This window comes from Canis lupus, chromosome 1, assembly GCF_011100685.1.
Source record: "Canis lupus familiaris isolate Mischka breed German Shepherd chromosome 1, alternate assembly UU_Cfam_GSD_1.0, whole genome shotgun sequence".
In the NCBI taxonomy this organism is placed as follows: domain Eukaryota; kingdom Metazoa; phylum Chordata; class Mammalia; order Carnivora; family Canidae; genus Canis; species Canis lupus.
Window position 1 is genome coordinate 42,194,573 of NC_049222.1, and position 13,881 is coordinate 42,208,453.

Consider the following 13,881-nt stretch of genomic DNA (forward strand, 5'->3'; position numbering starts at 1 on the left):
AGTTCATACAAGAGGTTCCATAAGGGTGAAGAGAAAGAAGGTATAGGGAGACAGATTTCAGATCAATCTGTGAAAGGACTTTCTCTTGCCAGCCACCAAAAAGATGTAATGCGCTAACCAGAAAAGAGAGCTGCTCCCCCAGTGGTAGTGTTGCAAGCACAGATTGAACAAAAGATATGGAGAGGAATAAGGCATCATATGGCCCTGGGTGGAATGATATTTACAGTCTCTCCAAACCTTTTGCTTCCAGGACTTTTTCACAGCAACATAATTATTAGAGGTCATCTAATTTGTCACTAGCCTTCTACAGCAGAGATTATTTCAAATCTACAAAGGAAGCACAGAACTTTTACTCTGGTTAATATTAAATAAAAAGTTCTGTTTATCTGAGAATGTGTCCCAGTTTCATTAGTGCATGTTATCTTGCCTGTGTACAAACATGTACATCTGTGCTATGTATGTCTATATAGTACAGAACATGGCACAACACAGTGCTTCTGTCACATTGTAAGTCACAGCCCATCAGTGAGTTCCTGCTACCGATTGAGGTGGCTCAAACCAGCTTTTAAAAAAATTAAATACAATAAAATAGAAAATGTTACAGTCCATTATTCAGAGTAAAGCTAAATGTTATTTTATGAAATTTTTTTGGTCACTTATGTGTGTCTAAGTATGTATAACAGAAAATATATTTCTCACTAGGGGATGAAGTCAATTAAGATTAAAAGCTATTGGCAAAGGCTTCATGGGTTCAGCACAGAATCTGAATAGTATTTTTTAAAAAATCAGAATGACAAAATGCCTATTACAGAGTTGTGAAGTTGAAACAAGCTGATGTCAGCTGCTCAAAATCATGGCTAGCACAAACGATCAATTATTTGTTAGATTATAGTCATTTCTGTTGCATGTACAGGTATGTTTAAACCATCAACATTTATGGGAGGTGAAAAAGTTTATCTAGTAATTTACATCTGAATTTTCATATGGTCATCATTTTATATTTCTGATCAGGACATGAGTGATTCTATACTCATTTGATATATATGCTGCTTTTGCCCATCACTGGTTAAAAGAGGTTTATGAGTCACTGATTCAAAATTTCCTCCTAAAAAAAAAAAAAAAAAAAAAAAAATTTCCTCCTAAGAGTTCTTCATCTCAGCATTGAACTCTTTCCCTTTGTGTTACGTGCCTAGTACAAAATTTCAGAAAAGTAGTATATTTATTCCTTCCGGTATCCCACATTTGTTACCTAACTCCTGGTCCTATCTCAAAGAAATGGCCTAACACTGCTTTGCCTTTTCCTTAGTCTGTTACACTGTTTTAATGTGTGGTTTAAAAAGTAGCAGAGTAATAAACAGAGGACCTGAGAATACACACAAACTGAAAAGCCTAAGATCAATCAAATATCCACTCATCAGCAAAATGATTTTAACTTAATTGTGGGGGGATAAAGAAAAGGAAAGTCAGATGCAGAAATTGTTGTTGAAATGTGAGGATAAATGGATGTAGCACCCCTTCTTTTTTCAGGTAGGCTGATAAGCTGATTCCCAGAGTCACCATGAAGGGTAAGAACATACTGATACACAAATCATATGGATCCGTAGAGCCAGAGTATACATGGTATAGATTACAAAGGCATCAATTACATGCTCCAGGTTTAGAACTGCTAGCAGTTATCTGTTCAAGGCTCCATGGTGTTAGAAAGAGCTGATAGGACATGTGATTAAGCCGGATCAAAGAGAGGAATCCTGGTAACAGGCATCAGGGAAGGCCACAGTGGGTGGGCTCGGTTCTGCAGGAGACCCAACAAATTTATCGAAGCTTGCCAAGAAAAATCAGTCTATTAGGTTGGATGTCAGAATTACTCCTGCGACTACTACACCTGACACGCTTTAGTCTGGGCTGGAAGGAGAAGGGCAGGGGGCACAAAAAGGCAAGAGATGAGGAGAGGGGTGCCCGGGTGGCTCAGTCGGTTGAGTGTCCAACTCTTGATCTCAGCTTAGGTCTTCTTTTTCCTTTAAAGATTTTATGTCTTTATTCATGAGACACACACACACAGAGAGAGAGAGAGAGAGAGGGAGAGGCAGAGACACAGGCAGAGAGAGAAGCAGGCTCCTTGCAGGGAACCCAATGTGGGACTCGATCCAGGACCCTGGGATCATGCCCTGAGCCGAAGGCAGACACTCAACGGCTGAGCCACCCAGGCATATCTGTTTTGTTTTGTTTTTTTTAAGATTTTATTTATTTATTCATGAGAGACACACAGAGAGGCAGAGATACAGACAGAGGGAGAAGCAGACTCCTCACAGAGAACCTGATGTGGGACTCGATCCCTGGACCCAGGATGATGCCCTGAGCTGAAGGCAGATGCTCAAATGCAGAGCTACCCAGGTGTCCCTCAGCTCAGGTCTTGATCTCAGGGTTGTGAGTTCAAGCCCTGCACTGGGTTCCACACTATGTGTGAAGGCTACTTAAATTTTTTTAAAAAAATTAAAAGAGATGAGATAAGGGGGCCCCAGTCCCAGAACTATTCTAGTGGAGGATCTTTCCAGAACTGTACTGAAAATGGCAGAGGCTGATTGTCTCTAGAATCAGAATTGTAGACTGGCAGCTCAGAGAACTAACCAACTCAAGAGCTGACCCATCCAGTGTTTTGAAGATTTGAATTCTTCATCAACAACGAATTAAAATTTCACACAAAACCCAGATTTCCACCACCTTCTGATCAAGTGGAATATCTGGCAATGATCAACTAAGATTGGGGGGGGGGTGTGTGTGTCTAGTTCTCCAGTCAACCCAGTCCCTCCCCTTCCCTACTGTCCCCTGCCTGCCTTAACATCATTTGTCACCAACCAGACCCATCCATGCTAAAAAGGTATATTACTGTGCATGCTCAAGGATGGGACAAAGCAGTCGCTGCTTCCATGAGAAAGTATATTGATTCCAAAGAGATTAAAAATAAATCTTGAAACACAATCTGTTTTTACTTAGCCATTCCAAGGATTTTTGCAGACTTTCTGAAGATTGTCACCTTTCCTTCTCTGTCTCCTGTTTGGTTTGGCTCAAAGTTCCGGCCAGTGTCACACAGCTTACATGGTTTGCCACACTACTTCCCTCCTGCCCACTGTGGCCTTCCCTGATACCCATTACCACTTACCTCCTGAAGCAACTTGGATCTCAGTCTCTCTTTACGTTGTGGCTGCTTCTATTAATAAATGATGCACTAAGTTTTTCAGTTTGATTTGCTAGCTCTTTTCTAAGTTTTATATCCTTTAAATTTCAGGACTGTACTCAATCTATTTGGTAAAGGGAAAGATAGGCCCATGGAATGTGTTCTAGTCACATTTTTTCCCTATTATATTGTTACACTGTGAGAAGCTTTTGTTTCCATACATGTCTTTTTCTGGATTTTTATAATGAATCACATATCTATAAATAGAGAGAGAGCGTGCAAATTTCAGGGTTTAGGATAAGGATTAACAACTCATTCTTAAATAAATGTGCCAAATTAACCTAAAATAGTTACTGCATTTAACACCTACGTTTAGGCCTTTCTATTTTAAAATGTTAAACAAAAACAAAAACAAAAACAAACCCCTCAAACTCAAAGCCAAGAAAGCCCCTGTGTTTCAATATGTGTTTCATTTTTCTGGCCACAGAAAACATGTTCCAGCAGATGGGGCTAGAAATCTATATATGATTCTTGTTTTAGCACATTACACACTCTGATGGAATGCTTTTCTTGAAAAAGAAAGTTTATTTTTATTCATATTCTAGTACTAAAGAAATTTAATGCATTACTGCAACGTTACTTCTGTACTGTCAAAGAATGCATGTTTTTCCTGTTATGTATACATTAGAGATAAAGTTTTAAAACACAAATACATCTTATGTTAGCAGTACAATGCTTCGGCTTTCAAGTTTTTTGACTACACTCCATAGTGAGAAAGCCTTTTGTATACATAGTACACATATGCATATGTGCATACATACCAGTAATTGGCACAGAAAATTCACAAAATAGTATTTAGCTCTACCACAGTAATACATTCTGATGCTTTTTATTCTAGTCACAAAAAAAGAAAAAAAAAAAAAAAAAAAACCCCAACCAACCCAAAACAAACAACTATTAACAACCCACTAGTTAACTTTACAGTATACAGTGGTGATCCTCCGAAAATCATTAGCAGGCACCCACCACCTTCTCTTTCGTGCCCACCTCCATGCTGCTCAGAACAGTGGCTGTCATCCTCCAGCATGTTCCTCCTGAGAGACAGGACACACCAATAGGGAGCACTGCTGCTGCCATGATAAACTATGAGCCGATGGCACATGGGGCTGAATACCTTAGTAGGTTATGATCTCTGCAAAATGACACCAGGTAAAGACTTGATTCTAGTGGAGAGGGTGCTTGACCTCATTCAGTCAATTTGAGAGCATGCTATGTGGCAGACGAAGAGGGCGAGTTCAGAAGCATGAATGGGGACAAGAGAAAGCACATCCGCTCTCTGGTACAAAGCAGAGTCCTTCTTGTCTCAGTCTAGAAGGGGAGATAGGGCTATACCGCCAAAAAGGATTTGTCAGCCCCATGATGCCCTCCATCTGGGCCAGACAAAAGCCAGTCTTTGGCCTTGGGGATAGAATATCCAGTCACATCTCAAGACTATGCTCACCTATGAAAAGTAAGATCATCACAAATAACGTTCCATGGGGCACCTGGCTGGCTTGGTGGGAAGAGCATGCTACTCTTGATCTCAGGGTCATAGGTCAAGCCCCATGCTGGTGTAGAGAATACAAAAAATAAATAAACCAAAAAAAAAGTTCCAAAATTGTATTAACTGAAATTCTAAAAATGCCGTCACAAACCTAAGTTTTCTATGATTTCCTTGTGCTTTTACAGTGACAACACACTGTTTCTGTTTTTGCAAAACTCCAACTGAGGTCACATCTGTCATGTTACATATCTCTGATATAAGAACCCACGAAATAGGACTCCTTAAATTCCATGGTACAAAATCATGATTTTCTCATAAAATATTGTTATGCTTTTCTTTTTTTCCTGTTAAAGAACAACAAATGTACAACCCAGGAGGATTTCCTTTTTTCTTTAATCACTGGGCTTCTCAGAACTCAATATACATACCAGGTACTTGGAGCCAGTTACTTTTCTCTTTGTGTCAATTGTTGGCTCCTTTAAAACTACACTGAATTTTGAAAATCTACCTCAAACCCTTTCCTGGAAACAGGGAAAAAAAAAACAAACCCTTAAAAAAGAAAAAACAAAACAATTCAAAAAAATTGCCTCCAAGTCTGAGGATAGCCCAAAGAAATAATGCCTCTGAGATAGTTTACGACCAATAACTACAAAAAAGTGACATCTCCACTATATCAGCCTCTTTATTAAGAAACTTGATTATTCTGTGATGTTAGATATAACAAAAGAACAAAGGGAGCAGATCTTCCTCTTTCTTGGATCTGCCATGAATTCAGGTTTTTATACCTAATATCATCTGTCACTTAAATGCTGAATTTCCCAAACTACCACAAAGCTAAACAATACAATTAAAAAATCAGGAGCTACAAGGAAAAGACTAGCACACATGCAACACTTCCTTCATTTCTACTCTAGGTTCAGAGACCCCACACAAGAATGCAAATAAAGCTAGAGTCCAAACTAAAAATCATGAATCAACTCCTAACTTCATAACCTGAGGATCAATACTGAAGGCCTATAAGACCTTTTTGAAGGAAGTCAACTATGCAGTAAGGAAAAAAACCCCACAAATTACACATGTTTAGGGTACCCTCAGAATTAAAATTTTAAGACTGATATTTTAATCTGTTTTCTGATAGATTCAGAAGACCTGATCAAGTTTTGAATATTTTATATTTCCAGTATTAATGTTGATGACCATGGACCTCAAAGATCCCTTGTCTCTCTTCCCTCTTTTCCAATTTAACAAATGTTTATTAAATAGAAGGCACAGTCCTAGGTATTATGCAAGATACAAGAGTTAGCAAAGGGCTCAATCCTGATCTTAAATAGTACTGATCATTCAGAAGCCAAATGCAATTGTAGCTGAGAAACTCCCATAAACTTAACAGTGAATGAAAAAACCCCCTTTAAACCTCAAAGGCTAAAGAAGCAAAACCCTGTTTTCTGAGTGTACTTCCCATGTCATCTCACTAACCCATCCCATACAGTTACCACAGACTAATGAGCACTCACCTGTCTGCAGAGCTACTAAAAAAACGGTCATTTTAATTTGATGAAGAATTTCTATAGTTTGAAATTTTTTAACTGGGTGTTTTTATGGTACTACTCCAACACTGGACTTAATACTAGTCTTCTTTCTCAGTTTCCTTAAGTCTGGAACTTGTCACAAACTGTATTTTTGTATTTAATTTTTTAAAAAGATTTTATTTATTTATTCATGAGAGAAACAGAGAGAGAGACAGAGACAGACAGAGAGACAGAGACATAGGCAGAGAGAAAAGCAGGCTCCATGCAGGTAGCTGACCTGGGACTTGATCCCAGGTCTCCAGGATCACGCCCTGGGCTGAAGGCAGCGCTAAAACGCTGAGCCACCGGGCTGCCCTATTTTTGTATTTAATTGCCTATACTTTGTCTTTAAACATATTCTTAATTCTTAAAACTAACATGCTGATTCCCTGTGATACCTGGGTGGCTGTCAGTTAAGCATCCAACTCTTGATTTCGGCTCACGTGATATCTCAGAGTCCTGGAATCGAGCCCCACATCAGGCTCTGCACTCACCATCCACGCAGTTTGCCTGAGATTCTCTCCCTCTCTCTCTGCCCCTCCCCCTACTCATATGTGCATGCTCTCTCTCAAATAAATAAATCTTTTTTTTAAGATTTAAGCAGGCTCCATGCAGGGAGCCCAACGTGGGACTTGATCCTGGGACTCCAGGATCATGCCCTGGGCCGAAGGCAGGCTCTAAACCGCTGAGCCACCCAGGGATGCCCTCAAATAAATAAATCTTAAAAAAAAAAAAAAAAATGCTGATTCCCTTTGGATATCACAGGCTTTACTACTAGGCTTCAAAGATCTTGTTGCCAGTCCTCTTATGTTCACGGTACAGCTGTGGTGCCATGGATACTAGTTACAGTGCAAGCAATGATTATAAAACAGACTGCCACCACCACACGTTTTTACCTCATTGACAGACAGAACTGGAAGGTTGGTCCTGGATGGCTGCCTGGTCCTCGATGCCTTTAGTGGTCTCTTGATTTGCGGAAAGTCTTGCTTAGGAACAAGTGTTTCTGTTGATATAGATGAGTAATGCCGCTCTAATATTTTTATAAACCACTTAGAACCTAATAGATTTGGTCTGTGAGTCACTTTCCTGTGAGTACCAAAAGATTTCCTGGTTGGAAGGTGCACTTTTTCTTCTTGGCAATGCACAGCATTTAATGGAGAGGGTATGCTTGTATTTGAGATTTTCTGATTCCTTTCCAGGACCTGGGACTTATTCAAACCACCAGCTGCTGTATCAGGAAAGAACAAATCCAAGTTTTGACCTCTCGTTGTGGTGTTGCATGTCGTAGTCTTAAATTCCTTAAGTGGTTTTAACGTTTGCTGGACAAGTCTTTGGCACTGACACACTTTTGATAAAATACAGTGAGATCCGGCCAGGGCTCTGAAAAGTCTGGATGACATTACCACATCCCAAGCTAAAAGAAAAAGAGTTTTAGAAGTTTGTTTTTTTCGTTTTGTTTTTACATATTTTCAAATATATACAATATTTTCCTAAGTAATAAACAGATTTCTGTAAAAACAGTTACAAAACAAACATACTTTAAACCTGAGTTTAGTACAAGAATGAAGTTAAAAAAATAAATTCAGGTGTTTCCACCACGTTTCCTTTGATCAACCTTTGGCCATCTTTCTGGAAGATTACAACACTATAAAGCCAATGACATGACAAGGACCTAAAAAAAAAAAAGCACAGTAATGGGATCTCTTCACATATTTCACTGGCATATGAACCATTTAAAAGAACGATTCTCCTGAATTCCTTTATTCAAAATTTATTCAATGAGATATACAATGAGTTAGGGCCAGGGATGCATCCATGAAAGGCACAGTCCCTGCCATCCAGTGCTAGTGGTCTCCTAGAGACAGACATTTTCAACAGCTCATTATAACTCAGGGGGATAGGTCCTAGGTTCTACAAAAATCTACAGCACAGGGTGCAGAGGAAACATACAAGAAGCTCTCCTGATTCTACATCAAGAGTCAGGAAAGGCTCTCAGAAAGATTTGAGCTGCTTCTTGAATAGGAAAGTGCTTTTCAGGTTGAGACTGGGCCTGGTAGTGGGGGTAAGGGATGTGAGGCACTGAGAGAAAGAAACACTCCAAAGGAAAGAGACTGCATATGTAATTCCCCCTTTATTTACAGCACAAAATATTTGTTCTTTAAAAGCAAGCCTAATTTATAGGGGCATCTGGGTGGCTCAGCCGGTTAAGCATCTGACTCTTGATTTCGACTCAGGTCATGTTCTCAGGATCCTGAAATTGAGTCCTGCCTCCGGCTCCACACTCAGCAGGGAGACTGCTTGAGGATTTCTCTCCCACTCTCTCTCCCCCACTTGTTAACATATTCCTCTCTCTCTCAAATAAATCTTTTTTCTTTAAGATTTTATTTATTTATTCATGAGAGACACAGAGATAGAGGCAGGAACATAGGCAGAGGGAAAAGCAGGCTCCATGCTGGGAGCCTGATGCAGGACTTGATCTCAGGATAACAACCTGAGCCAAAGGCAGATGCTCAACCACCACTGAGCCACCCAGGTGTCCCAATAAATAAATCTTTAAAAAAAAAAAAAAAAAAAAAAGTAAGCCTGGGGCACCTGGGTGGCTCAGATGGTTAAGTATCTGCTTTCGGCTCAGGTCTTGATCCCAGGGTCCTGGGATCCCAGGGAGTATGCCTCTCCCTCTCCTTCTCCCCCTCCCCCTGCTTGTGCACACACATTCTCTCTCTCTCTCAAATAAATAAGTAAAATCTTAAAAAGCCTATACTGGGGAATCAATAATAATAATTTATAAAAATAGCATGTTAGGTGCTAGGGGTATATGAGTGGATCAGTCATCTCAGAATTCAGTCTAGCTGGGTAAACAGAATAATGTAATAAGTTCTGAACAGAGCAATGTACCAACTGCTATGGGGCCCAGAGGAGGGAGCATCTGGGGTAATGGGTGGGTGGGACATATTCACAGAGGTGACATCTGAACTGGGTCTCAAAAAGCCTGAGGAATCATCAAATCAAACACCTCAGATATAGACTACTGTTTATCTGACAACTGGAGTGCAATCACAGGGGAGGCAGGAGTAAACTGCAGGAGATTAGGACAGAGGAGGAGCCAGGCATCAGACAGTGAGTGATGCAAAAGAGTGTTTACAGATAGGGGGAAGCTAGAGGTCTTAAATGAGACGCTCACACGATCTGATGTATGTTTAAGAAACCTATCTTTGGTAACAGGTAGAAAAGGAACAGAGAGACTAAGACCTTACTCACTGAGTACTGTCACACATGAGGCTCTGGGTTTTACCTGAACAAAACCCCAGGAGGCATTTTACAGATGATGAAGCTGAGGCTAACTGCTCAGGTAGGAAGTTACTGAGATGTAATTACATCCCAGGCTTTTCCAATTCCAAAGATGACACCTAACCACTGTGCTCTATCTCCCACCTCCTAGAGGAGGACCAGGGTGTGTCACAACGTTTAGAAGCTACAGCTTTCAAAAATATTTCTGGAATTCTGTGTTTAGTTCTAGTCCAATTAGCTATTATAGTTCACCTTTAATTACCACTATTCCCTGCCAGTTGAGCCAGTGGGTTTTGAAGAACCTAATTATAAAAAAAAAAAGTTAGAAATTTGTATACACTGATTCTTTTCTAGGAAATTCTTACCTTGAAACCAGAGACTGCCTTAATATAGAGGCCATGCAAAGCATTAGGACAAAGAATGCAAAAGCTACAGGACAAACAAGAAGTGTGTCTTTTGTCTTTGCAGAGAAAGATGTAGCACTTAAGGTATCCAACACACACACTAGATTTAGGCTTTGTTAAAAACTGGGGCACATCTCAGGAAAGTTAAATTGTAATTGCACAAACTAAATTTAAAGGTTAAAAGTTTATTAGATTGTTAATTACTCTAAAAGCTCTGCATAAGCTCTGCGCAGATCAGTGGTGGACACGAGTCTACCAATCCCTTAGCCTGGGGCTAGCCCCTGCCTATCTTGTCTTCCATTCTCCCTCAATCACTCCCTCCCGGGCTCACATGCTCCCAGCAGTATAATAGCCACTAAACACAAACAACGACTGAGCACTTGAAATGTGACTCAAAAACGCTAAAATTTTTTTGTACTTGGCTTTTATACTTCATACAAAAAAGTAAAATATCTCCATAAATTTTACATTACTTGTTGAAATAATATTTTAAGTATATTGAGCTAAGTAAAGTAAATTAAAAGTGATGTCACTTATTTTTACAGTTAAAGCCCCTAGAAAACTTCAAATGCCGTTATATAGCTTGCACTGTATTTCTCCTAGAGGGTCTTGCTCTAGATCCGTCTATATCAACAACTGCAACCTCACCCACTCAATTTCAGGTGTGCTACTCCAAACCCCATGTCTGGTCTTTTAAGCTCACTCTTTCTTCTCTTACTCAATTCTAACAATTCTTCAGCCTCAATAGGACCTAACCATACAATGATCCAAACACCCTTCCAGTGTCCTTCACTCCCCACACCTCCCTTCCACCACGCTCGCTCAGTCTACATTCCGTGGCCTATCGTCTCTTCCTCTCCCATATACTTCAAACCCCTTGCATCCCTCTCTCCTCCACATCACATCAACCAGAATTAAATATAATTCACCTAATTTGTGGGTGTACTCCTGCCTCTGAACATGGCTACAACCAACAAACCAAGCCAACTGGTCTCACTTTAAAATCATGACTGCTTCCTTCAGGAGTGCCTTTCATGCTGCTCGACAACCATAAACTGTTTCCCCACCACAGTCTATTCTGTGCTCTCTCCTCACCTCCGATGCCTCCTCTTCCATTCTCCTTCTCAATAATGACCTTGTTTCCTCTTTTGTTGACAGGGCAGAAACAATCAGAAGAGCATTTCCACAAGGTTCTCACCAGGATCCACCTGCTCACCAGCTGCTTCTGTGTCCATGTATTTTGTCTTCCCTTCTGCTGCCACAGAAGAGCTGCCCCTGGTCCCATCTGGAACCAAGTCCCCCAATGTGCATACCAAGTCTCACTCTTCCTGCCTATAGCAGGAATGGTTAAACTCTTCTTTTCTATCTCATGCTATTTATTTTTCCTTCTTTCCAGTAGTATATTCTTTTTTATTTATTATTTATTCTTTTTTACAATTTCATTTATTAGTACCAGAGAGAGAGAGAGAGCAGGAGGAGCAGAGGGAAAGGGACAAGTGACTCTGGGATGAGCATGGAGCCCACTATGTGACTTGATCTCAGGAACCTGAAATCATGACCTGAGCCAAAACAAAGAGTCAGATGCTTAACCGACTGGGCCATTGGGGCGCCCCTCTCCAGCATATTCCTATTAGCATATGACTATGCTTTGATTTCTTTCTATCTTATAAAAACAATTCTCCCCTGACTCCATCTTTCCTTCTACATATTACACCTTTTCTCTGAGTTAGTTTCCTTTAAAAGTTTATTGTCTCTAACTCCTCTGATTTTCTTGAATGCACTCCAATCAGGGTTTCATCCCTACCGCTTCACCAAAACCCACTTGTCAAGGCCACCAATGACCTCCATATGTCTAATTCCAATGGTCACTTCTCGGTCTTCATTTTACCTGACTCACCAGCAACATCAGATAAGTTGATCACTCTACCCTCCTGGAAGTACCTTCTTCACTTGGCTTCTGGGATATGACACTGGCCATTGTTCCTCCTACCTCATTGGTTGTACCTTCTGTCTCTTTTGTTTTCCTATACCCTCAACAATCGAAAGCACCACAGCTCAGTATTTGGGCCAGTCCTCTATTCTCAGCTCCTTATATACATACAATCTATGCAGTAATGAATAGCAAATATTTATCCCTAAACCACTCCAATAAGCATGAAAAATACAACATGCTCAAAACAGAGCGTCTAAAATCTTCCCACAAGTTCTATTCTTCCCAAAGTCTTCCCCATTCACAAAATAGCGATTACACCCTTATCTTTGCTAAAGGCAATAACCTATAATCCGCTTTGCCTCTTCATTCCCCATACCCAATCTGTCAGATTGGCTTTATTTGCACCAGGTCTCAACCAACACTGCTACTATCATGATCCAGGCTGCTGTCTTTCCCACAATTACTGAAATAGCCACCTAACGGGTCTCCCTGCTTCTGTTCTTTACCTCCTACAGATTCTTCTCAGTGCAGCAACCAAAGTGATCCTTTTTTAGACCTAAGAGGGATCACGTCTTTTCTCTTGCACAAAATTTGATGCCAGCCTCTCATCTCACATGAAACAAAAGTCAAAGACCTTAAACTGGATGCATGGTCCCACTTTCTGGCCCTTTATCTCCACCTTAACATCTCCCACAGCTCTATGCCTTGCTCATTTTGCTGCAGTCACTCTGTCTTTTGGTACTTTTTTGGTACTTACTATTCCTTGTGTTCTTCTCCTAGGAACCTGTAAAGCTCACTGCCTCACCTCCTTCAGATCTTTGCTCCTGTGAAGTCTTTCCTAACAACTTGATTTAAAATCCACAATCCAAGACCCACTATCTTCCTTCACTTTTTATTTTTCCATTGCATTGAACATCACTTGGATGCCTCATATTTCTAATCTGTCAATTCTTACAACAAAGATGAACTGAGTTCCTGCCATGTGTCAGACTTTCTCTTCAAAGGTGGTAATATTCATGAAAATGAACCACAAAAATTCCTATCGTTTGAACCTTAACATCACATTGGAGGTGACAGACCATAAACTGGGTAAGTCAGTGAAATATATGTTAGGTAGTGACAAAGCTAGGGGCGCCTGGCTGGCTCAGTCGGTGGAACCTGGGGCTTCCTGACCTCGGGGCTTTGAGTTGGAGCCCCATGCTGGGTGCAGAGATTACTTAAAAATATATATAAACTTCGATTAAAAAAATAGTGACACAACTAAAGGAGAAACCAGAAGAAGAAAGAATAGATTCCCCTCTCTTTGGAACATAAGCTTCTTGAGGATAAGATGTGTCTACCGTTCCTGCTGTGTCTTCTGTAGCCACAGCGCCCAGTATACAGTATTCAACTCCTATTTTCTGAATGAAATACAAGGCAGCTACTGGCACATTTCCTACTTCTTAAGAACAATACCAAACAGTAACACAGTATCAGCCAGATTACGATTCAACGGATGAGCGGCGCTAATCCTTTGGAGCATGCCTTCCAATTCCTTAAACTCAATTTAAAAAAAAAAAAAAATCTTTGCGGTAGGCGCTATGCACTGGCTCAAAAAAAGGTTCCGTAAGGGTTTGTGGACTGCGTGCTGTAGTCGCAGCTAAGTCAGCCAAAGATCACCGCAGCGGTTCCGGTGGAACCTGTGACCCCAGCGGTTCCGAGCGGCCGCGATCAAAGGTGAGAGAACCATACAAGCTACTGGGGAAAAGCAGTGCACTAACCTCTCCGCCGGAAAAGAAGAGGGACGTGCCTTGGAGGGAAGCGCGCAAGCTTCCGCGCCCCGGCGGCTGCTAAGAGAAGAGCAACAGCACCCGCACCTCCCGCTTCCCGCAGCCTGCACCGCCGCCCCGGCGGCCCTCCCGGCGCCCGCACTGCGCAGGCGCACAGAACGCAGGCCCTGCGGAGCGTGAGCCGCCGGGGCCACGTGACCGGCG

The 13,881-nt window shown here is 41.1% G+C and overlaps 1 protein-coding gene across 4 annotated transcripts in view; it reads right to left on the reverse strand.

The window, feature by feature from the left end:
* Nucleotides 1-13,840, reverse strand: part of RMND1 (required for meiotic nuclear division 1 homolog) — a 44,488-nt gene extending 30,648 nt beyond the window's left edge. The window contains exons 1-2 of one of the 4 annotated variants that reach the window (XM_038526332.1): nt 13,669-13,840; nt 7,180-7,697 (exon numbers count right to left, since the gene is read on the reverse strand). In XM_038526332.1, the coding sequence (XP_038382260.1) occupies nt 7,180-7,683 (504 nt within the window). In that variant the 5' untranslated portion in view covers nt 7,684-7,697; nt 13,669-13,840. Of the gene's footprint in view, nt 1-7,179; nt 7,698-11,070; nt 11,222-13,668 lie in introns of those variants that run through there. The other 3 variants (XM_038526330.1, XM_038526331.1, XM_038526333.1) reach the window with 3 other exon arrangements.
* Nucleotides 13,841-13,881: the final 41 nt, after the last annotated feature.